Genomic DNA, 24,295 nt, shown 5'->3' with positions numbered 1-24,295 from the left:
GGACACAGTGCAGCATTTGGTAGATGCCAGGTGCAGAGTGGGGTTCTCTTGCCTCTGAGATATAGAATCAATCATGATGTCTCATTTGCAGAGGCTGTAAGACAGATTGCTGTCACTACTAGGTGGACTGATGGAGCTACTCTGGCTGCTCCCATATTAAGAGGACCTACTGCCAGAACTGGTGCTTCTGCTAGTCCTGACATGGTTTCGAGGTCTGTTCAGAAATCATGCTGTGTCAAAGGACGCTTTGATAGTAAATAAAATGTACTTCGTAGCTTTCATTGGAAAGGTTATTAACACGACTCGGATTGTGGAAAGCAGAAATGACAGGTTGACTATTATTGTGGATACCGCAACAGAGTTATTAGGGGTAACAGATGTTACTGTCAACATAATTTTTTAAATGTTGAATAATCCTAAAGAAGAAGAACAAACCTGACCTTAGACCAGCTAATGGATCAATGTCAAGGTGGACAAGGAGGTTAATTTGGGAGATCCATTTGTACTGTGAAGAGAGCAGTGGGAAAGGAGGATTCAATCATGGTGACTAGAAGCGGCCTTGATTTGGTTAATTGTGTAGATGAAGAACAGAAGACGCATGCAATGGATGTGGCAAAATTGCCCACATTGGAAGTAACCTGTATTGATCTTCGAAGAAGGGCAGCTGCCAAAGGAGTTACAGTATGTCTGGAGTGTCGTTAGATGACGACTACCTTATTCAGAAAATCCCAGGAGTGATCAGTGCATGTCACCTAACCAGTATGGTAAATGGAAAGAAGGAGAAAAGCCTATCGATGCTATTGCTGGTTGAGGAGACAACCTGCACATGTGAAGCTTGGATATGTGAGGTAGGCGGTGAGAGCATTTGTGTCCAAACAACTACAGTCTGGGAATTGCAAAAGATATGGCCACGTGTCAAATGTTTGCAGATGGAAGAAGTATGTTATTGAATAAACTGTGAATGGAAAATGTTGCAACTGTGGTGGGGATCATACTCCGGACTTCCTTGAGTGCCCTGTTAGGGTGAAAGAGGTTGAAATGTCAAGGATCAAGGGTGGCACAGCAGATCCCCTATGTGGAGGTGGTGAAGCGAGTCAAAGGGTCAAGAGGCCACAGTGCTGAAGAAGATATGAAGATGGATGCACCATGATCTGGATACACTCATTGTGAAGAAGGTGGATTTCGTAGCATTTATAGCCACAGTTATTAATTGTACTGCACAAGTGTCCAAGAATTCCAAGAAGTTGGGCATCACTTTATCTGCAGCCGATACGTTTTTGGGGCTCCAAGACTTTTTCACTGCAAGGTCTATTGTCGCCAGAAAACGTCCCGCCCTCACAGGATCCTTCTGAGCCTGTCTAGGGATCTGATTAGAATGTTGGATTTTAACAGAAAATAAGGTTGATTTTGTTTCGTTAAAATGTATTTTTGATAGTTTGTAAGAATATTTTTTACCCTGCATTAATTAGTTGTTTTTCGGATCTTTATCTTCCACCCGCCCATTAGGTGGCAGAATGCACATCATTATACCAGAGAAGAAGAAGAGGATGGCTTTGTCGTCACATCCAGTTTCTAAAAACTCTAGAACATTACAGTCTTTGATAACGGTATGTTCGAGTGCTTTTCTTCTGTGTATGACACGGCATATAAAGCTACAGTCATTAATATGACAGTGCATCGCAAACGATTTTGGTATGTGGCGTCAGCAGTTGCCTGATCTCAATGACTATCTACAATTTACACCTTCCGAGCAAGTCTGGTCATCGAAATTTAGCTAATACAAGAAAAACATTTCAGACCTCTCGTCCGTGCCATCGTTTGCCACCATTGCATTGGCTAGCAACAGGTAAGCTGAATCCATTTGCGGCACATAGGCGGGGTTTGTCCACATTTAGCTATTTAGGCAGCTAGTGTGGGTTAACTGCTAGTTAGCCATATAACTTACCTGTGAAGGTCTGTCTTGATTAACAGCCAGTTAGAATGCAGGCACTGCCTTGCTGCACGCTGACAACTGAACGGTGGATAGCTGTAGCTAGATGGCTAGCTAACGTTAACTAGCTAAAAATGTTTAACTAGCTAACTAGTGTCGTGAAGTAATAGTACAACCAGTATAATTGGAGGGATCATAATGTTCCCTTTTAGATGGTAAGTTCCCTCTGTACTTTGGAATGGCTTGTTTAATAATACTGTTTCAAATTGTTTTGTTCCCCTGACACTTGCCCTAGAATATTTGTGTAATTCCATGTTGTAGAAACAGATGGTTTAATGTCACATGCACAAGTAACGTTACAGTGAAATGCCTTTCTTGCAAACTCAACCCAATAATCAATAACAATGTAATGCTAGAAAAAAAACACGAGAAATATGAAGAACTCAAGTAAGCATACTATATACAGGGTCAGTTCCAATACAATATTTAAAATGTGCAGGAATACTGGAGTGATGGCGGTAGATGTGTATAGGGGTAAGGTGACTAGGCAACAGGATATAGTATAAACAGAGTAGCATCAGCTTGTATGTGAGTGGGTGTGTAGTCTGTATACATGTATGTGCATGTTATGTGTGAGGGTGTAGGGCCCTGTTAGTGCAAAAAAAAAAGATATATATATATATATATGTGTGTGTGTGTGTGTGTGTGTGTGTGTGTGTGTGTGTGTGTGTAATTCATTCATCCCCTTGATCTAATGGGGAACTCCATGGGGAAAACCCACTTACCTCCCCCATTTTTGGATTATGTTTAAGTACCCATGATGAGACACTCAACACGCACACCTGACAGAGGCATTCTAATTATAGTGGCTAGCTAGCTACTCTGTCAGAGAAGATTCCAGGCTATCACACTTGCAATGCCATTAAATCATTTAGCAAGTAGATAAACCTGGACTTATACTTGTGAAAACAACAGACACAACTGACACTTCAGTGACATTTTAACTGGCGTCTATCACACGTGATATAAGAATCTAACTGCACTGCAGTGAAGATGTTCCAGGCCTTTCTAGGGGATACTAAGTACGTTGTTCGAGAATAACCGCACATCTCCAGCAGTGTGAGGCCTTGTATATTCATATAAATCATATACAACACTAGATAAACATCACACATTCATATAAGTAAACAATGAGACATCTTTGTGCATAAAAATACCTCATCAGATCATAAAATAGTGCTTTAAATGTTCCTTATCGGCAAAGGGTTGGGGCATTCATTCTTCTGCGGAAGTAGCCTAAATGCGGGCCGTTACAGAAGTGAGTGAATTATAGGATCAGTAGGGTATTAATCAACCCCAGATTTAAAAAAAAAAAATGGAGGTATCCTCACTGTCATGATTCAAGGGTTAATTTAGTGCACTGCACAGGATGATGTCACCCAAACATCGTACTCTGGAATGCTGTTCTGCGGTCATTCAATCTGTTGTGTAATGTGACAGTATTTACAAGAATATTTCAGTCTGTTCTGGTGCTTTCCATCACAGATTCCCCAGTCACAGATGGCCCAACTGTACACAACTTGATATCAGGACTTCTTTGCCACAGCGTATATATTTTTGGATGTTGACAATTTTGTGGTCAGTAACAAACCTCATCATGTAATTTATTTGACTCTTAGCTATTTCTCTCATCCTTTCACAGGGACTGTAATCCTGTTGACCTGGTCCACACCAGGAGTGGGGCTAGAGGGGGGCGTTGGCAATGCTGTGTTGGGGAAATGCTTCCTTCGGTCAGCTAGGTTTGGGCGGGATCGATGAGGAGATTGTGGTGGAGCCCCGGAAATGTGATTTCTTTCATGGGAAGCAGGTGTGCGATATTGGATGTGGCCGACGGCACACCACATTTCTACTGGGAGACGGGACTGTGTACACCTGTGGCTGCAATGACATTGGGCAGCTGGGGCACGAGAAGTCTCGAAAGAAACCAGGTAAGTGTTGCATGCTCCCCTTACTCTAATTAACCCATAATGGGTTAGCCCTTGTCTAACGCCATATTTGGTTGAAAACTATATTTAGATTAACGGTGGTGTGGTAAATTGATGTGTTAAACCATATCATGCTTTGTGTTACCCTTAGAGCAGGTTGTGGCACTAGATGCACAGAACATTGTGGCAGTGTCATGTGGGGAGGCCCATACACTCGCACTGAATGACAAAGGACAAGTGTTTGCATGGGGCTTGGCCACAGATGGACAGCTGGGCCTTACAAACTTCGAAGAATGTGTACGTGTGCCCAGGTGAATAAAATAATACTTTAAAGTCCTCAGGAAGTTAAAACATAATCCTGTTCATAAATGATATGCGCACAACTCAACGTGTATAAACATGACCCCATTTGTACCGATACTCTGCATTGTGGTATTTAATTATTTTTTTTATTTGTGACGTGCCTAACATGTAGTGTGTATATATTCTACAACAGCATAACGATTACTTTACTTTAATGGACATTTTTTTTCCCCCCCTCAGAAACATCAAGAGTTTATCAGATGTTGAAATTGCTCAGGTAGCCTGTGGATATCGGCACTCCCATGCTCTGTCTAGAGGTAAGGGGGACATTCGAATAGTCCTTTAAGGCAAAGGAAAGTTCCTAATGCCTTTGGTAACTTGGAAGTTTGACGGGTAGCAAGGAAAAATGAAAGGACGCTCTATCAGTCCTTACCTACTTCCCTTTGCCAAGGATGCACAGGACTATCCTTTGACGATTTTCAGCAAAACTCAGCCTAAAGATGATTGTGGGAAATTCTCTCAAACATTTACTTAACACGATTCAATGCCACTAAATTCTCATCATTATGGTGAGTTTGTTCAATACATGTGGATAGATAAATAAAATGTTGCTTCATTCATGCTTTATATTTCAGTTTAGTGACATCAGAAAGTGGCAGAAAGCTGCCGCTTTCAAGGAGTGGGACTCTAACCGGGAAGCTTATAAGAAATCCCGCTATGCCCTCCGACGAACCATCAAACAGGCAAAGCGTCAATACAGGACTAAGATCAAGTCGTACTACACCGGCTCTGACGCTCGTCGGATGTGGTAGGGCCTGTAAGCCATTAGTCTACAAAGGGAAGCACAGCCGAGAGCTGCCCAATGATACGAGCCTACCGGATGAGCTAAACTGCTTCTATGCTCACTTCGAGGCAAATAACACTGAAACGTGCATGATAGCACCAGCTGTACTGGAAGACTGTGTGGTCACGCTCTCTGCAGCCGATATGAGTAAGACCTTTATACAGGTCAACATTCATAAGGCACTTTCAACCTCTCCCTGTCCGAGTCTGTAATACCAACATGTTTTAAGCAGACCACCATAGTGCCTGTGCCCAAGGACACTAAGGTAACCTGCCTAAATGACTACCGACCCGTAGCACTTACAGTTGAAGTCAGAAGTTTACATACACTTAGGTTGGGGTCATTAAAACTAGTTTTTCAACCACTCCACAAATTTCTTGTTAACAAACTATAGTTTTGGCAAGTGGGTTAGGACATCTACTTTGTGCATGACACAAGTAATTTTTCCAACAATTGTTTACAGACAGATTATTTCACTTCTAATTCACTGTATCACAGTTCCAGTGGGTCAGAAGTTTACATGCACTAAGTTGACTGTGCCTTTAAACAGCTTGGAAAATTCTAGAAAATGATGTCATGGCTTTCGAAGCTTCTGATAGGCTAATTGACATCATTTGAGTCAATCGGAGGTGTACCTGTGGATATATTTCAAGGCCTACCTTCAAACTCGGTGCCTCTTTGCTTGACATCATGGGAAAATCAAAAGAAATCAGCCAAGACCTCAGGAAAAAAAAATGTAGACCTCCATGTCTGGTTCATCCTTGGGAGCAATTTCCAAACGCCTGAAGGTACCATCTGTACAAACAACAGTACGCAAGTAAAACCCCATGGGACCACGCAGCCGTCAGAATGCTCAGGACGAAGACGTGTTCTGTCTCCTAGAGATGAACGTACTTTGGTGTGAAAAGTGCAAATCAATCCCAGAACATCAGCAAAGGAACAAAAGCAAGTAAAGGTACAAAAGTATCTATATCCACAGTAAAACGAGTCCTGTATCGACTTAACCTGAAAGGCCGCTCAGCAAGGAAGAAGCCACTGCTCCAAAACCGCAATAAAAAAAAGCCAGACTACGGTTTGCAACTGCACATGGGGACAAAGATCGTACTTTTTGGAGAAATGTCCTCTGGTCTGATGAAACAAAAATGGAACTGTTTGGCCATAATGACCATCGTTATGTTTGGAGGTAAAAGGGGGATGCTTGCAAGCCGAAGAACACCATCCCAACCGTGAAGCATGGGGGTGGCAGCATCATGTTGTGGGGGTGCTTTGCTGCAGGAGGGACTAGTGCACTTCACAAAATAGATGGCATCATGAGGCAGGAAAATGATGTGGATATCTTGAAGCAACATCTCAAGACGTCAGTCAGGAAGTTCAAGCTTGGTCGCAAATGGGTCTTCCAAATGGACAATGACCCCAAGCATACTTCCAAAGTTGTGGCAAAATGGCTTATGGACAACAAAGTCAAGGTATTGGAGTGGGCATCACAAAGCCCTGACCTCAATCCCAAAGAAAATTTGTTGGCAGAACTGAAAAAGCGTGTGCAAGCAAGGAAGCCTACAAACCTGACTCCATTACACCAGCTCTGTCAAGAAGAATGGACACACACGCGTTTTGTACTCGCCAAAGTGTCAAATCATTACAGTTCTGACGTTCACAAGCAATGCTATTCAATTCAAAATGTTGGCTAGATGCAGTATTTCAACTCTGTATGACAAGCGTGAATGTCTAACTGGAAAGAGTTTAAGGCTGCTTTGAGCTACATATACCTACATAAAATGTAATCACATCATTGTTTTGGCGAGACAGCGTGGTACGGAGAATCCTCACGACCTAGTAAAGAATCTTGTAGTGTTGTGACCTCTGTCTGTGCCACATCGTTTAGTGTGAGCGACACGACAGGAAAAATGGTTGTTTTAATGGGAGAGGCTCAGTTATTTATTTACTTATTTTTGAAAGTCGTATACACCCGGCTTTAGTGACTGTCCCTCCCATCTTTACCTTGAACTCTGACGTTTTCAAACGAGGTCAAGGTAAAGTCACTAGGAAAGAGAAAAAAATATACATCTCAAACAATCCAAATGCACCCAAGGACTTCAAACACAACTAACTTGAATTTCCCCCCGGGGATAATAGACTACTCCAGATTATGCATTTACTTTGTCTGGTTTGATTTTACTTAAACAGGGAATTTGCTGAATGATTTGCTTAATTAGGTTTCCCATCTTATATTAAATACTTCAAATGTGTTCCCTTGTTTAGGAGGCCAAGTCTATTCATGGGGACAAAACCGATACGGACAACTAGGACTGGGAGTAGCTGGACAAGGCATCTCTACTCCCCAAGTCATCCAGTCTTTACATGGGATTCCCTTCATACAGATCTCAGCAGGGGGTGCTCATAGCTTTGCCCTCACATTCTCAGGGGCCGTCTTTGGCTGGGGGCGCAACAAGTTTGGGCAACTCGGCCTCAATGACAACAATGGTAAGACTGACTAAGCAACTTTCCTGTGAGTCACTGTTAATCTGTTTTGAAAAGAAGCCAGAAGATGTAACATTAAACAATATTTCAGATCGGTATTATCCAGCCCTGCTCAAGTCCCTCAGGTCACAGAGGGTTATCTACATCTGCTGTGGGGAGGACCACACTGCCACACTTACAAAGGTAACTTCCTCTTACACTGTGAGGTAATAGCTGTATGTAGTAGTATACTTTAAGTATAACTATACTTAGTGTCTTCAGAAAGTATTCATACCCCTTGACTTATTCCACATTTTGTTACAGCCTGAATTCAAAATGGATGATCTTTTTTTTTCTCGCCCATCTAGACACACCACCATAATGACAAAGTGGAAACATGTTTTATAAAGTTTTGCGTATTTATTGAAAATGAGATACAGAAATATCTCATTTACTAACAGTACCAGTAAAATTTTTGGACACACCTACTCATTCCAGGGTTTTTATTTATTTGTACTATTTTCTACATTGTAGAATAATAGTGAAGACATCAAAACTATGAAACAAACACATGGAGATTCTTCAAAGTAGCCACCCTGTGCCTTGATGACAGCTTTGCACACTCTTGGCATTCTCAACCAGCTTCATGGGGTAGTCACCTGTAATGCATTTCAATTAACAGGTGTGCCTTCTTAAAAGTTAATTTGTGGAATGTCTTTCCTTAATGCTTTTGAGCCAATCAGTTGTGTTGTGACAAGGTAGGGGTGGTATACAGAAGATAGCCCTATTTGGCAAAAGAACAAGTCCATAATATGGCAAAAACAGCTCAAATAAGCAAAGAGAAATGACATTCCATCATTACTTTGAGACGTGAAGGGCCGTCAATTCAGAACATTTCAATAACTTTAAATGTTTCTTCAAGTGCAGTTGCAAAAATCATCAAGTGCTATGATGAAACTGGCTCTCACGAGGGCTGCCACAGGAAAGGAAGACCCAGAGTTAACTCTGCTGCAGAGGATAAGTTCATTAGAGTTACCAGCCTCAGAAATTGCAGCTCAAATAAATGCTTCAGAGTTCAAGTAGCAGACACATCTCAACATCAACTGTTCAGAGGAGACTGCGTGAATCAGGCCTTCATGGTCGAATTGCTGCAGAGAAACCACTACTAAAGGACACCAATAAGAAGAGACTTGTTTGGTCCAAGAAACACGAGCAATGGACATTAGACCGGTGGAAATCTGTCCTTTTGGTCCGCCATGTCTTTGTGAGACACAGAGTAGGTGAACTGGTGATCTCTGCATGTGGTTCCCAACATGAAGCATGGAGGAGGAGGTGTGATGGTGTGGGGGTGCTTTGCTGGTGACACTTTGTGATTTAGAATCCAAGGCCCACTTAACCAACATGGCTACCACAGCGATACGCCGTCCCATCTGTTTTGTTTTTCAACAGGACAATGACCCAACACACCTCCAGGCTGTGTAAGGGCTATTTGACCAAGACGGAGAGTGATGGAGTGCTGCATCAGATGACCTGGCCTCCACAATCATCTGACCTCAACCCAATTGAGATGGGTTGCGATGAGTTGGACCGCCGAGTGAAGGAAAAGCAGCCAACAAGTGCTCGGCATATGTGGGAACTCCTTCAAGACTGTTGGAGAAGCATTCCAGATGAAGTTGGTTGAGAGAATGCCAAGAGTGTGCAAAGCTGTCATCAAGGCTGTTATTTCAAATGTTCAAACAATTTCTTGAGTGTTGATTAGGAAATGGAAAGAATATGGAAATACCCAGACTCCCTGGAGGTGACCAAGAACCCAATAACAGCTCTGACAGAATTATGGAGTTCCTTGGCTGGGATGGGAGAACCTGCCAGAAAAACAAGTCTTTACAGCACTTCACCAATCTGGGCTTTATGGGAGAGTGGCTAGACGGAAGCCACTCCTTAGAAAAAGGCACATGACAGCACGCCTGGTGTTTGCAAAAAGGCACATGAAAGACTGAGAGCATAAGGCAAAATATTCTGGTCTGATTAGACAAAAATGTATCTTTTTAGTCTGAATGCAAAGCACTATGTCTGGAGAACCAGGCACAGCTCATCACCCGTCTAACACCATCCCTACCGTGAAGCATGGTGGTGGCAGCATCATTCTATGAGGATGCTTTTCAGTGGCAGGGACTGGGAGACTGGTAAGGATAGAGGGGAACAATGAATGGAGCCAAATATAGGCAAATCCTTGATGAGAACCTGCTTCAGAGTGCAAATGACCTTAGACTGGGGCAAAGATTATGTTCCAACAGGACAATGACCCCAAGCATACAGCCAAAGCAACGCTGAAATGGCTTTAGAACAGGAATGTCCCTGAGTGGCCCAGCCAAAGCCCAGACTTGAATCCCATTAAATCTGTGCAAAGACTTGAAGATGGCTGTTCACTGTCGCTCCCCATCTAACTTAACAGCGCTTGAGAAATTCTGCAAGGAAGAATGGGAGAAAATCCCCAAATCCAGATGTGCAAAGCTGATAGACATACACAAGATGACTCAAACCTGTAATCGCCGACAAAGGTGCTTTTACAAAGTGTTGACCCGAGTGTGAATACTTATGTAAATTAGATATTTCTGTCTTTATTTTTCAATAACTTGCCAAAAATATCTAAAAACATATTTTCACTTTGTCATTATGGGGTTTTGTGTGTCAATGGGTGAGGGGAAAAAATATATATTTTAGCCCTTTTTGAATTCAGGCTGTAACACAACAAAATATGGAATAAGTAGAGGGGTATCAATACTTTCTGAAGGCACTTTTATTTAATTTATAGTGAACAAAAATATAAATGCAACATGCAGCAATTTCAAAGATTTTACTGAGTTAGTTCATATTAGATCAGTCAATTGAAATAAATTCATTAGGCCCAAATCTATGGATTTCACATGACTGGGATTACAGATATGCATCTGCTGGTCACAGATACACGATCTATACAAAAGGATGTGGATACCCCTTCAAATGAGTGAATTCAGCTATTTCAGCCACATCCGTTGCTTACAGGTGTTTAAAATTGAGCACACATTCATGCAATTTCCATAGACAAACATTGGCAGTAGAATGGCCTTACTGAAGAGCTCTGAGTTTCAACGTGGCACTATCATAGGATGCCAACAAGTCAGTTTGTCAAATTTCTGCCCTGCTAGAGCTTCCCCGGTCAACTGTATGTGCTGTCATTGTGAAGTGGAAACGTCTAGGAGCAACAACGGCTCAGCCATGAAGTGGTAGCCCACACAAGCTCACAGAACAGGACAGCTGAAGTGCGTAGCGCTTAAAAATCGTTTTCCTCGGTTGCAACACTCACTACTGATTTTCAAAACTGCCTCTGGAAGCAACAATAACAGTTCGTCAGGAGCTTCATGAAATGGGTTTCCATGGCCGAGCAGCCGCACATAAGCCTAAAATCACCATGCGCAATGCCAAGCGCCGGTTGGATTGGTGTAAAGCTCGCCGCCATTGCACACTGGAGCAGTGGAAATGCGTTCTCTGGAGTGATGAATCACGCTTCACTATCTGGCAGTCCGACGGACGAATCTGGATTTGGCGGATGCTAGGAGAACGCAACCTGCCTCGACTGCATAGTGCCAACTGTAAGAATAATGGTTCGGGCTAGGCCCCTTAGTTCCAGTGAAGGGAAATCTTATCGCTACAGCATACAATAACATTCTAGACGATTCTATGCTTCCAACTTTGTGGCAAGTTTGGGGAAGGCCCTTTCCTGTTTCAACATGACAATGCCCCCATGCACAAAGTGAGGTACATACAGTAATGTTTTTTCTCGATCGGTGTAGAAGAACTTGACTAGCCTGCACAGAGCCCTGACCTCTATCCCATCGAACACCTTTGGGATGAATTGGAACGCTGACTCCGAACCAGGCCTAATCGCCCAACATCAGTGCCCAACCTCACTAATGCTAGTGGCTGAATGGAAGCAAGGCCCCGCAGCAATGTTCCAACATCTAGTGGAAAGCCTTCTCAGAAGAGTGGAGGCTGTTATAGCTGCAAAGGGGTGACCAACACCATATGAATTCCCATGATTTTGGAATGAGATGGTTGACGTGCAGGTGTCCACATACTTTTGGTCATGTAGTATACCTTAAAGAAAAGGTAGGGGCGTGGATCAGAAAACCAGTCACTATCTGGTGTGACACTATTTGCCTCATGCAGCGCGACCCATCTCCTTCGCATAGATGTGATCAGGCTGTTGATTGTGGAATGTTGTCCCGCTCTTTAATGGCTGTGCGAAGTTGCTGAATATTGGTGGGAACTGGAACACTCTGTCGTAAACACATCGATCCAGAGCATCCCAAACATGCTCAATGGATAACGTCTGAGTATGCAGGCCATGGAAGAACTGGGTCATTTTCAGCTTCCAGGACTTGTACAGATTCTTGCGACATAGGTTTCAGCATAATGATGCACAGTCCGAGGTGATGGTGGCAGATGGATGGCACGATAATGGGCCTCCAGTATATCTATGCATTCAAATTGCCATAAATAAAATGCAATTGTGTTCGTTATCCGTAGGTTATGCCTGCCCATACCATAACCCCACCGCCACCACTGGACACTCGGTTCACAATGTTGATATCAGCAAACCGCTCGCCCACAAGACGCCATACACATGGTCTGCTATTGTGAGGCCGGTTGGACATACTGCCAAATACTGTGGCTTATGGTAGAGAAATTAACATTTCATTCTCTGGCAACAGCTCTGGTGGACATTCCTGCAGTCAGCATGCCATTTGTCCACTCCTTCAACTTGAGACATCTGTGGTGTTGTGACAACTGCAATTTTCAATGGGCTTTGATTGTCCCCAGCACAAGGTGCACCTGTGTAATGATCATCCTGTTTTAATCAGCTTCTTGATATGCCACACCTGCTTTGTGTGTATGGAACACTTCTGGTATCTTTTTATTTCCGCTCATGAAACATGGGACAAACACATTACATGTTGCATTTATATTTTTGTTTAGTATACATTCTGAAACCCCTTTCACCTCTTAAGATTTTGTTTTGTTTCTTTCATAGGAAGGAGGTGTGTTTACATTTGGAGCAGGAGGGTATGGCCAGCTTGGACATAACACTACAAACCATGAGATCAACCCCAGGAAGGTGTTTGAGCTCATGGGAAATGTAGTCACACAGATATCCTGTGGAAGGTACAGCACACTGTCTGCTGCGCAATCTCTGCTTTCAAATGTGGCACTGGTCTGTTTTATAATACACAAAGCAGATTCACCAAGTCTATAGTCTCCAGAATGATTTTGAAAATCATGTGTAGCTTGAGGGAAATGCATGCATCTCAAACCTATGGTATCTGGGGGAGACAAGTATTTGGGCTGACATTTCAAAGTTCCTAAAACACAAACATCATAGAAAACATGGTGTCTTGAGAAGCATTTGTGATATTTTGTATATCCTTTCAAGACAGCACACTCTGGCCTTCATCCCCTCCTCTGGAAAGATGGATTCATTTGGGCTGGGTGGGAACGGGCAGCTCGGTACACGCTCCACATCCAACAGGAACAGCCCTGCCCCAGTCAAAGGCCCCTGGGTGGCCTACAACGGCCCAACGCCCACAAACACAGGTTAGTACAGGCCCCCTCAGACGGGTTCCACAGGTAAACACTTAAGTTTCTGCATCTGATTTGAATCTTTGATTCAGAAGACTGATCATAACTTTATATTCCAGACATGGAGCAGGGCTGCTGTGTTAAGAGGATCTATGCTGGAGGGGACCAGAGCTTTGCCCACTATTACACTCCCCAGGTCATTTTCATACCCCACCAGCCCTAATTTATCAGAGTCCTCATAACTAAGGTTCTGCGCTAACAAATGTTGAATTTATATTTATTTTTCCATGAGAGAAATTAATACATGAAGTGTTGCCAATCCTATTTGGGGATTTTGGTGATACAGTTTGTAAACATGTCAAAGACTTACTTCACGTGCTGAAAACATGTCAATTCTTACCGTTTACATGTTCATGATAGTGAAATGGTTTACTTTTGTAATTTAGGAATTTTAATACAATTTATTCTCCTAGAACCCTCTGGTGCCTGATGACATCAGAATACCAGATCCCAGAAGACACATATGCACCTTATCTGCTGATCTCACTCAGAGATGGCTGAACCATTATACACACGGAAGACTCCCACAAGAGATTTCCAAGTAAAATCCTCACTTCTCAAAATACGCTCATAAAATAGAATTAGCTATAGTATGGACGAACAGTGCTTTTTTTTTTTTTTGTCACAGCTAGATTGTGTATCTGCATGAGCCTGTGTTGAACACCGTTTTTCTTTTACTTTTCTTGTAGTGAGATTGATCTTGTGTTTTCCTCTGCAAGTTGCCTCAATGGAAGCTTTCTGGCTGGGAGGTAATATCAATTACACTTCACTTTGAAAATGTTACTGAAAGTATTGAAATAATTGTAAAAAATTATTGAAGAAAAAAACTTTGGGAAAGGAGGATACCTAGTCAGTTGTACAACTGACTGCCTTCAATTGAAACGGACAATCAGTCTGCATGTTCATTGAAGATTTTCTGAAGTGTCAACATTTACTGTAAGAATTAAAGCTTTTGCTAATGTCTATTGATAAATGTTTTACTGAAGAGAATCTCTGTTTTGTGTAGCCATCCAGATCACTACAACACAAGCAGTAAATGCTCAGGGGTGGACATGAACATGGCTCGCCTCTTGTTTCACAGAGTTGTTCAACATGACTATCCAGAAATTGCACAGCAGGTGACTTGTACATGGCTGAGAGTAATTTGATTTTTAAAGTATGGTTCACCAAAAATATTCGTCCTCATGTTATGTCATTTGTTGACGCTTTAGCATGTAGGGTATTCCAATTAGTGGTGCAAATAAAGGGAGTCGGTATATTATAAGTCTGGCTGGCTAAAATGACAGTTATCCACTTAACTACAATAGATGTATCTTTGCTACCCTTCTGTATGAATTATTATAGCATTAAACATTAACCTGTGTTCTCATGTGTCAGATTGCAGCCAGTCTGGAAAAGAACCTGATTCCTAGACTAAGCAGCTCCCCTCCAGACATCGAGGCTCTGAGACTCTACCTCACCCTGCCAGAGTGTCCTCTCTTCAGCGACCCAAACACATACGTGACTCTGGCCATCCCCTTTGCCAAGGCACTCATCAGTCTGAAAGAGGCTCCACTGAAAGTGCTTGGTAAGTAGCTACAGTTGAAGTCGGAAGTTTACATACACCTTAGCCAAATACAGTCGTGGCCAAAAGGTTTGAGAATGACACAATAATTAATTTCCACAAAGTTTGCTGGTTCAGTGTTTTTAGATATTTTTGTCAGATGTTACTATGGAATACTGAAGTATAATTACAAACATTTCATAAGTGTCAAAGGCTTTTATTGACAATTACATGAAGTTGACGCAGAGTCAATATTTGCAGTGTTGACCCTTCTTTTTCAAGACATCTGCAATCCGCCCTGGCATGCTGTCAATTAACTTCTGGGCCACATCCTGACTGATGGCAGCCCATTCTTGCATAATCAATGCTTGGAGTTTGTCAGAATTTGTGGGTTTTCGTTTGTCCACCCGCCTCTTGAGGATTGACCACAAGTTCTCAATGGGGTTAAGGTCTGGGGAGTTTCCTGGCCATGGACCCAAAATATCGATGTTTTGTTCCCCGAGCCACTTAGTTATTACTTTTGCCTTATGTCAAAGTGCTCCATCATGCTGGATAAGGCATTGTTCGTCACCAAACTGTTCCTGGATGGTTGGGAGAAGTTGCTCTCGAAGGATGTGTTGGTACAGTTCTTTATTCATGGCTGTGTTCTTAGGCAAAATTGTGAGTGAGCCCACTCCCTTGGCTGAGAAGCAACCCACACATGAATGGTCTCAGGATGCTTTACTGTTGGCATGACACAGGACTGATGGTTGCGCTCACCTCGTCTTTACCGGACAAGCTTTTTTCCGGATGCCCCAAACAATCGGAAAGGGGATTCATCAGAGAAAATGACTTAACCCCAGTCCTCAGCAGTCCAATCCCTGTACCTTTTGAAGAATATCAGTCTATCCCTGATGTTTTTCCTGGAGAGGAGTGGCTTCTTTGCTGCCCTTCTTGAAACCAGGCCATCCTCCAAAAGTATTTTCCTCACTGTGTGTGCAGATGCACTCACACCTGCCTGCTGCCATTCCTGAGCAAGCTCTGTACTGGTGGTTCCCCGATCCCGCAGCTGAATCAACTTTAGGAGATGGTCCTGGTGCTTGCTGGACTTTCTTGGGCGCCCTGAAGCCTTTTTCACAACCATTGAACTGCTCTCCTTGACGTTCTTGATGATCCGATAAATGGTTGCTTTAGGTGGAATCTTACTGGCAACAATATCCTTGCCTGTGAAGCCCTTTTTATGCAAAGCAATGATGATGGCACGTGTTTCCTTGCAGGTAATCATGTTTGACAGAGGAAGAACAATGATTCCAAGCACCACCCTCCTTTTGAAGCTTCCAGTCTGTTATTCGAACTCAATCAGCATGACAGAGTGATCTCCAACCTTGTCCTTGTCAACACTCACACCTGTGTTAACGAGAGAATCACTGACTTGATGTCAGCTGGTCCTTTTGTGGCACGGCTGAAATGCAGCGGAAATGTTTTCTGGGGATTCAGTTCATTTGCATGGCAAAGAGGGACTTTGCAATTAATTGCAGTTCATCTGATCGCTCTTCATAACATTCTGGAGTATATGCAAATTGCCATCATACAAACTGAGGCAGCAGACTTTGAAAATTAATATCTGTGTCATTCTCAAAACTTTTGGCCACGACTGTACATTTAAACTCAGTTTTTCACAATTCCTGACATTTAATCCTTGTAAAAATTCTCTGTCTTGGGTCAGTTAGGATCACCACTTTAAGAATGTGAAATGTCAGAATAATAGTAGAGAGAACGATATGGTGGCCACTCCAATACCTTGACTTTGTTGTCCTTAAGCCATTTTGCCACAACTTTGGAAGTATGCTTGGGGTCATTGTCCATTTGCAAAGACCCATTTGCAGCCAAGCTTGAACTTCCTGACTGATGTCTTGAGATGTTGCTTCAATATATCCACATAATTTTCCTGCCTCATGATGCCATCTATTTTGGGAATTGCACCAGTCCCTCCTGCAGCAAAGCACCCCTACAACATGATGCTGCCACCCTCGTGCTTCACGGTTGGGATGGTGTTTCCTCGGCTTGCAAGCATCCCCCTTTTTCCTCCAAACATAACGATGGTCATTATGGCCAAACAGTTCTATTTTTGTTTCATCAGACCAGAGGACATTTCTCCAAAAAGTACAATCTTTGTCCCCATGTGCAGTTGCGAACCGTAGTCAGGCTTTTTTTTATGGTGGTTTTGGAGCAGTGACTTCTTCCTTGCTGAGCGGCCTTTCAGGTTATGTCGATATAGGACTCGTTTTACTGTGGATATAGATACTTTTGTACCTGTTTCTTCCAGCATCTTCACAAGGTCCTTTGCTGCTGTTCTGGGATTGATTTGCACTTCACACTAAAGTACGTTCATCTCTAGGAGACAGAACACGCCTCCTTCCTGAGCGGTATGACGGCTGCGTGGTCCCATGATGTTTATACTTGCGTACTATTGTTTGTACAGATGAACGTGGTACCTTCAGGCATTTGGAAATTGCTCCCAAGGATAAACCATACTTGTAGAGGTCTACAATTTTTATTCTGAGGTCTTGGTTGATTTATTTTGATTTTCCAATGATGTCAAGCAAAGAGGCACTGAGTTTGAAGGTAGGCCTTGAAATATATCCACAGGTACACCTCCAACTGACTCAAATGATGTCAATTAGCCCATCAGAAGCTTCTAAAGCCATGACATCATTTTCTGGAATTTTCCACTCTGTTTAAAGGCACAGTCAACTTAGTGTATGTAAACTTCTGACCTACTGGAATTGTGATACAGTGAATTATAAGTAAAATAATCTGTCTGTAAACAATTGTTGGAAAAATTACTTGTGTAATGCACAAAGTAATGTCCTAACCAACTAGCCAAAGCTATAGTTTGTTAACAAGAAATTAGTGTAGTGGTTGAAAAACGAGTTTTAATGACTCCAACCGAAGTGTATGTAAACTTCCGACTACAACTGTATGTTCGGTGAACATGGTGGAGTAGCAAACTGTTCAGAGAGATTAAGTCTGGGTATTTAATTGAAGTATTAGCAGGTTTTGGTATTTTGAGTGATTATTCAACATATTGATTTCAATCAAAGTGTTTTTATAGATTCTACTATGTGTTCAGGTAAACCTCCTTAATTTATTTGATTTTTGCATCCAAATTGTCTCAAGTCTCTTTGCTTTGCTCTGTACTGATCCAGGTAACTGGTGGTCTCAATTTGAGGCCCCAGTCTTCCAGAGGCTAGTGGAACTGTATAAGGTGGTGGTGGTGTACCTGCTGAAGATGCACAAGGTGGGAGTCCCCCACTCAGAGCAGAGGGTCTTCACCTGCTTCCTGGACACGGCACTCAAGCTCCTGGAGATCCTACACGCTGTGAGTGTTCATACACAAATCACATATGCCGGATTCACACTATGGGGCCGAGCTTTATGGCGTGAATCAAGCAATACTGTAGAAGAGCAGTCTTTCTCACATTACTCCTAGTTATAGACGGAAACATTTTAATATTGTTATTATTTTTATGTAAGCTTTTCATTGAAATGCCTTATGGTTAACTTTTTAAAAATTTTTTATTGATCTCCTAGGTGAATGAAAGAGCCGGACATATCATACAGTACGACAGATTCTACATTCACGAGTTGGATGACCTGATAGACATCCGAAACGACTACATCACATGGATTCAACAGCAGATGTACTCTATGGTGAGTTAAGCAACTTCAATCCGATCCCTGAATGCCCAATTTTATTGAGAACCCATGGAATCTCGTCTTCTTTTACAAATGCTGTCATTAATATCCTACCCTAAGTTATTGCTTCTGTCCCCTTTAGGCTCATGACAGTGCGGTCACCCTCTGTAAGTACCCCTTCGTGTTTGATGCCCAGGCAAAGACCACCCTGCTTCAGACTGATGCTGTTATTCAAATGCAGGTAAGGATGAATGACTCATTATTTTTTACACATTGAACAAAATAATTGATTGTGTGACAATTTCCATGATTTATCATGTAGTTGCACCATGACGGTTGAGCTTTATTTATTTTTTATTTGTCTTTATGCTTGCTTGTTTAGCTTTTCAAGCACCTTGAGATTTTTCTGCATAATGAAAAGCGCTATAGAGGTTGAATCGATTTAGAATTATTTCTGATGTCATTAGATGGCAGTGGACCAGGCCCAGCGGCAGAACTTCAGCTCCATGTTTCTTCCCGTGGTGGAGTCTGTTAACCCCTGCCTCATCCTCATTGTGAGGAGGGAGAACATCGTCGGGGACACAATGGAGGTCCTCAGGAAGTCCAAGAACGTCGACTACAAGAAACCTCTGAAGGTTAGCCTGTTTACCCTCTGCCATCACACCTGGGTTGTATTCATTAGGGCACGCTATAGCAACACACAAATGAGCATATCTTATCCTGAAGTCCCCCCCCCCTGTTTTCTTCCGTTGCCTAACACAACCCTGAACCTGAATTGGTCAGATCAGACTGTTGAGACCGCTATCCTGGATGTACGCTTGAGTTGATGGTTATGTTCTTGCAATGCAGGTGATCTTTGTTGGAGAAGAGGCAGTCGATGCAGGGGGTGTGCGGAAGGAGTTCTTCCTTCTCATCATGAGAGAGCTTCTGGACCCCAAATATGGCATGTTCCGATACTACGAGGAGTCCAGGCTGATCTGGTTTGCAAACAAGGTACACTGTTCTATTGATACATTTCACTTTTGTTTCATTCCAGTGAAATGTGTTGTCTACGCATTGTTGTATCAGTTCAGAAAACTCTCTAGCTTTACGTTGAAACTTTGTCAAGGTATTCCCAGTAGTGTTATTTTGTGGTATTCTGTTAAATCTGAAGTACTGGTATGCTTGGACACCATCCTGGTTGCATTTCCTCACTATCCTCACACTATGGACCATGTTCCTCTCAGACGTTTGAGGACATTGACCTGTTCCACCTCATCGGGGTCATCTGTGGGCTGGCCATCTACAACCTCACCATCGTGGACCTCCACTTCCCAGTGGCCCTGTACAAGAAGCTGCTGAAGAGGAACCCTACGTTGGATGATCTTAAGGAGCTGATGCCTGATGTGGGGAGGTCAGCTTAGGGGTCAAGCACCTCGGGTTTCTCTTAAGCACTAATGTGGATGCACGGTCTGCTTACTGCTTTCATGATGCAATGAGCAATAAAATGTAAATGGTTGTGGAAGATTCTTGAGCATCAGAGGATATGAGAACGTTGACATAACATCTCAAATGCAGCAAATTTTATCTTTTCAAAAAAGTTTATTCCAAATATACACTGAGAATACCAAACATTAGTATTGAATTGCGCACCCCCCCCCCCCCCCCCCCCTTGCCCTCAGAATAGCCTCAATTCGTCAGGGCATGGACTATACAAGGTGTCAAAAGCATTTCTTCCCACAGTTGTTAGGTTGGCCAGATGTCCTTTTGGTGCTGGACCATTCTTGATATAACGGGACACTGTGGAAAAACCCAGCAGTGTTGCAGTTCTTGACACAAACCGGTGCTCCTGGTACCTACTACCATACCCTGTTTTAAAGGCACTTTAAATATTTTGTCTTTCCTATTCACCCTCTGAGTGGCACACATACACAATCCCTGTCTAGATTGTCTCAAGCTTTAAAAATCCTTCTTTACCCTGTCTTCTCCCCTTCTCATCTACACTGATTTTGAAGTGGATTTAACAAATGACTCAATAAGGGATCGTAGCTTTCACCTAGAATCACATGGTCATTCTATGTCATGGAAAGAGCAGGTGTCCTTAATGTTTTGTATACTCGGTGTACAGTGCTTTTGGAAAGTATTCAGACCCCTTGACTTTTTCAACATTTTGTTACATTGCAGCCTTATTCTAAAATGTATTAAATAAATGTTTCCCCTCATCAATCTACACACAATACCCCATAATGACAAGGCAAAAATAGGCTTTTAAATACTTTTTTTTTTTTTTCTTAAGTATTCAGACCATTTGCTATGAGACTCAAAATTGAGCTCCGGTGCATCCTGTTTCCATTGATCTTCCTTGATGTTTCTATAACTTGATTGGAGTCCACATGACAACCCGCTTAGAGTTTGCCAAAAGGCACCTAAAGGACTCGACCATAAAAAAAAAACAAGATTCTCTGGTCTTATGAAACTTCGATTGAACTCTTTGGCCTGAATTCCAAGCGTCACGTCTGGAGGAAACCTGGCACCATCCCTACGGCGAAGTATAGTGGTGGCAGCATCATGCTGTGGGGATGTTTTTCAGCGACTGGGAGACTAGTCAGGATCGAGGGAAAGATGGATCCTTAATGAAAACCTGCTACTAAGAACCTCAGACTGGGGGCGAAGGTTCACCTTCCAACAGGACAACAACCCTAAGCACACAGCCAAGACAACGCAGGAGTGGCTTTGGGGCAAGTCTCTGAATATCCTTGAGTGGCCCAGCCGGAGCCCGGACTTGAACCCGACCGAACATCTCTGGAGAGACCTGAAAATGGCTGTGCAGAGACACTCCCCATCCAACCTGACAGCTTAAGAGGATTTGCAGAGAAGAATGGAAGAAACTCCCCAAATACAGGTGTGCCAAGCTTGTAGCATCATACCCAAGAAGACTTGAGGCTAATCGCTGCCAAAGGTGCTTCAACAAAGTATTGAGTAAAGGGTCTGAATACTTATTTAGTTGTGATATTTCCTTTTTTTATTTTGTATACATTTGCAAAAATTTCTACAAACCTGTTTTTGCTTTATCGTTATGGGGTATTGTGTGTTGAATGAGTAGAAAAAACAATCAATTTTAGAATAAGGCTGTAACGTAACAAAATGTGAAACGTCAAGGGGTCTGCATACCTTCCGAATGCACTGTGGGCTGTAGTATGAGCAATTTTCCCTTTTTTCACTGAAAACCAGGAGTCTGCAGCAGTTACTGGACTACACGGAGGATGATGTTGAAGACACATTCTGCTTGAACTTCACAGTAAGTTTCAAAGTTTTTACATCAATGTACTTTAGGTAGCTGAATCTCTTGTCTAGAGATGGCAAAGGGGTGACATGTGCAAGGCTTGCTAGGAGAAGTCAATGTTATTTGTCCAACTTGTTTCAGGTTACAGTGGAAAACTTTGGTGCCACAGAGGTCTTAGAACTGGTTCCAAATGGCATGGATATCTGTGTTGACAACTCAAACAGGTACTTTTACAGAGTATTCCAAGTTCTTCTAATTGAACCTCTACTTAGCAACAAAGTCAGGCTGAATGTTCAGTGGATTGATTTGGTTAAAAGTTTTTGAACAAAATGTATAGTTATGTAACAAAATAGTGCTTAATCGTATGTCTTGTCTGAGTGTCTAAACATATGTAGAGAGCCTCTGTATGAGTGTCTGCTGATGCATTTCTGAATATTATTTTTCATGGTGTTCCCCTCAGGCCTGAGTTTGTCTCTGCATACGTGGACTACATCTTCAATAAATCAGTGGCCTCGCTTTTCGAGTCCTTTTTCGCAGGCTTCCACAAAGTGTGTGGTGGCAAAGTCCTGGAGCTGTTCCAGCCCAACGAACTGCAGGCCATGGTCATTGGCAACACCAACTACGATTGGAAAGAGCTTGAAAAGGTACAGAGGTCCCCATTAGCTTGAACGATATTAATTGGTCTTGGAGTGGTACTGTAATGGAATTTGTTTCTTTCACCAGAGCACTGAGTATAAAGGAGAGTATTGGGCTGAAAATCCGACCATCAAGTTCTTCTGGGAGGTGTTCCACGATCTCTCTTTGGAAAAGAAGAAGCTCTTTCTCTGTAAGGCACTCTTTGAAAGCATTCAGACTGTCATGTCACAATACCATGCTAGCAGGGGCTATTTCTGCTTTTGGCACTGAAGTATTGTCTATTGTATTTTCAGTGTTTCTCACAGGAAGTGACCGCATTCCCATCCTGGGCATGAAAAGCCTGAAGCTGGTGATCCAACCCACGGGAGGCGGGGAACACTACCTGCCCGTTGCACACACCTGCTTCAACCTATTGGACCTGCCCAAATACAGCAGCCGAGAGACGCTCCAAAACAAGCTTCTCCAAGCCATAGATCACAATCAAGGTTTCAACCTGGCCTAACGAATGGCACACAGACAATGCCTAGCTCCACCCAGACTGTCACATACACACGTCTTTGCCCCCTCAACTGACTCGATTCCTGCTTTAAGACTGCAGCACTGTCACCGGCGTGAACTGGAACAGACTAAGCAGCATTTGCAGGTGGGCAAATGGTTATGCAAGAGGCTTGAGGGCTTTCTATTTGAAGGCCAATCTTTGCTTTGATATTTCAGCATCATTTACAATTTCACACGTCACAATATTGAAGACCCAGTTGAGTTCAAATTCAAATCATATTGTTTGATATTTCTCTTGTAGATTAGCTTTTACCCGTGTTTGGATATAAACTGTCTAAATAGGCCAAAGTTCTGGTATAAAATCTTTGAGCTCAGCTGGCACAAGATAGCACTGTTCATGAATTAAATGAATCTTCTACTTTGGCAATTTCTACCATGAATAGAAATGAATCTACCATGGTGAAAACATGGTATGAATGTGAGCATTTGTTGCGTGGATGTTCTTGGCTGTAAGCCTTAAAACTAGACAAATAAAAAATTTAACATTACAGCCATTGGTATTGTGTGTATGACCAAGTGTATATGAATTTTGGCTTCAACTGTTAGAATGCTGCTCTAAAACATTGCATTTTTGTGGAGATTATAGGCTAGTACCAACATGAGTTTTGTTTATCAATATAATTCCTCTGAAATGTGTATTGCGATACCACTTCGGTGCTTTATAATTACTTCCCTAACATTACACTAAACTGTAGATAACGCTCACGTTATACATCACTTTATGGATTTCTATTCCATGTGTATGTGGCATTGGGGAAAGTATGATTGAATGTATACTGAAAAAAAATAACATGTAAAGTGTTGGTTTCATGAGCTGAAATAAAATATCCCAGAAACGTTCCATACGCATTAAAAGCTTATTTCTCCTTTCCCAAGATAATCCAACCACCTGACCGATGTGGCATATCAAGAAGCTGATTAAAATGCATGATCATTACACAGGTGCACCTTGTGCTGGGGACAAAAGTCCATTCTAAAATGTGCAGTATTGTCACTGACACAATGGCAAATGTTTTGACAGAGCATACAATTGGTATGCTGACTGCAGGAATGTCCACCAGAGCTGTTGCCAGAGTATTGAATGTTCATTTCTCTACCATAAGCTGCCTCCAATGTTTTAGAAAATGTTACAGTACGTCAAACCAGCCTCACAACTGCATACCACATGTAACCAACCAGCCCAGAACCTCCACATCCGGCTTTTTCACCAGCGGGATTATTTGAGACCAGCCACCCGGACAGCTGATGAAACAGGAATATTTATGTCTGTAATAAAGCCCTTTTGTGTGGGAATAACTCATGATTGGCTGGGCCTGGTTCCCCAGTGGGTGGGCCTATGCCCAATTGTGAAATCCATAGATTAGGGCCTAATTTCTTTATTTAAATTGACTGATTTCCTTATATGAACTGTAACTCAGTAAAA

The 24,295-nt window shown here is 42.5% G+C and overlaps 1 protein-coding gene across 2 annotated transcripts; it reads left to right on the top strand.

Annotated features, from left to right (window-relative positions):
- Nucleotides 1–1,570: 1,570 nt before the first annotated feature.
- Nucleotides 1,571–23,713, top strand: herc4 (HECT and RLD domain containing E3 ubiquitin protein ligase 4). 2 transcript variants are annotated; one of them, XM_029753249.1, is made up of 24 exons: nt 1,571–1,846; nt 3,633–3,918; nt 4,067–4,226; nt 4,459–4,535; nt 7,322–7,543; nt 7,632–7,723; nt 12,591–12,721; nt 12,990–13,150; nt 13,255–13,331; nt 13,609–13,736; nt 13,885–13,944; nt 14,202–14,313; nt 14,573–14,762; nt 17,927–18,099; nt 18,312–18,431; nt 18,559–18,657; nt 18,884–19,051; nt 19,266–19,409; nt 19,643–19,809; nt 21,627–21,693; nt 21,820–21,902; nt 22,139–22,322; nt 22,402–22,504; nt 22,608–23,713. In XM_029753249.1, the coding sequence occupies exons 2-24, from the start codon at nt 3,693–3,695 to the stop codon at nt 22,814–22,816; spliced, it is 3,153 nt and encodes a 1,050-aa protein (XP_029609109.1). In that variant the 5' UTR covers nt 1,571–1,846; nt 3,633–3,692; the 3' UTR covers nt 22,817–23,713. The 2 variants fall into 2 exon arrangements, with proteins under 2 accessions (XP_029609109.1, XP_029609110.1); XM_029753250.1 differs by lacking the exon at nt 1,571–1,846 and having other exon boundaries at nt 3,833–3,918; nt 4,072–4,226.
- Nucleotides 23,714–24,295: the final 582 nt, after the last annotated feature.

The sequence above is a fragment of the Salmo trutta genome, chromosome 5 (assembly GCF_901001165.1).
Source record: "Salmo trutta chromosome 5, fSalTru1.1, whole genome shotgun sequence".
Taxonomy (NCBI): Eukaryota; Metazoa; Chordata; class Actinopteri; order Salmoniformes; family Salmonidae; genus Salmo; species Salmo trutta.
Note: the sequence above shows the minus strand (reverse complement) of the source record. Positions and strands in the feature narration are given on the sequence as shown.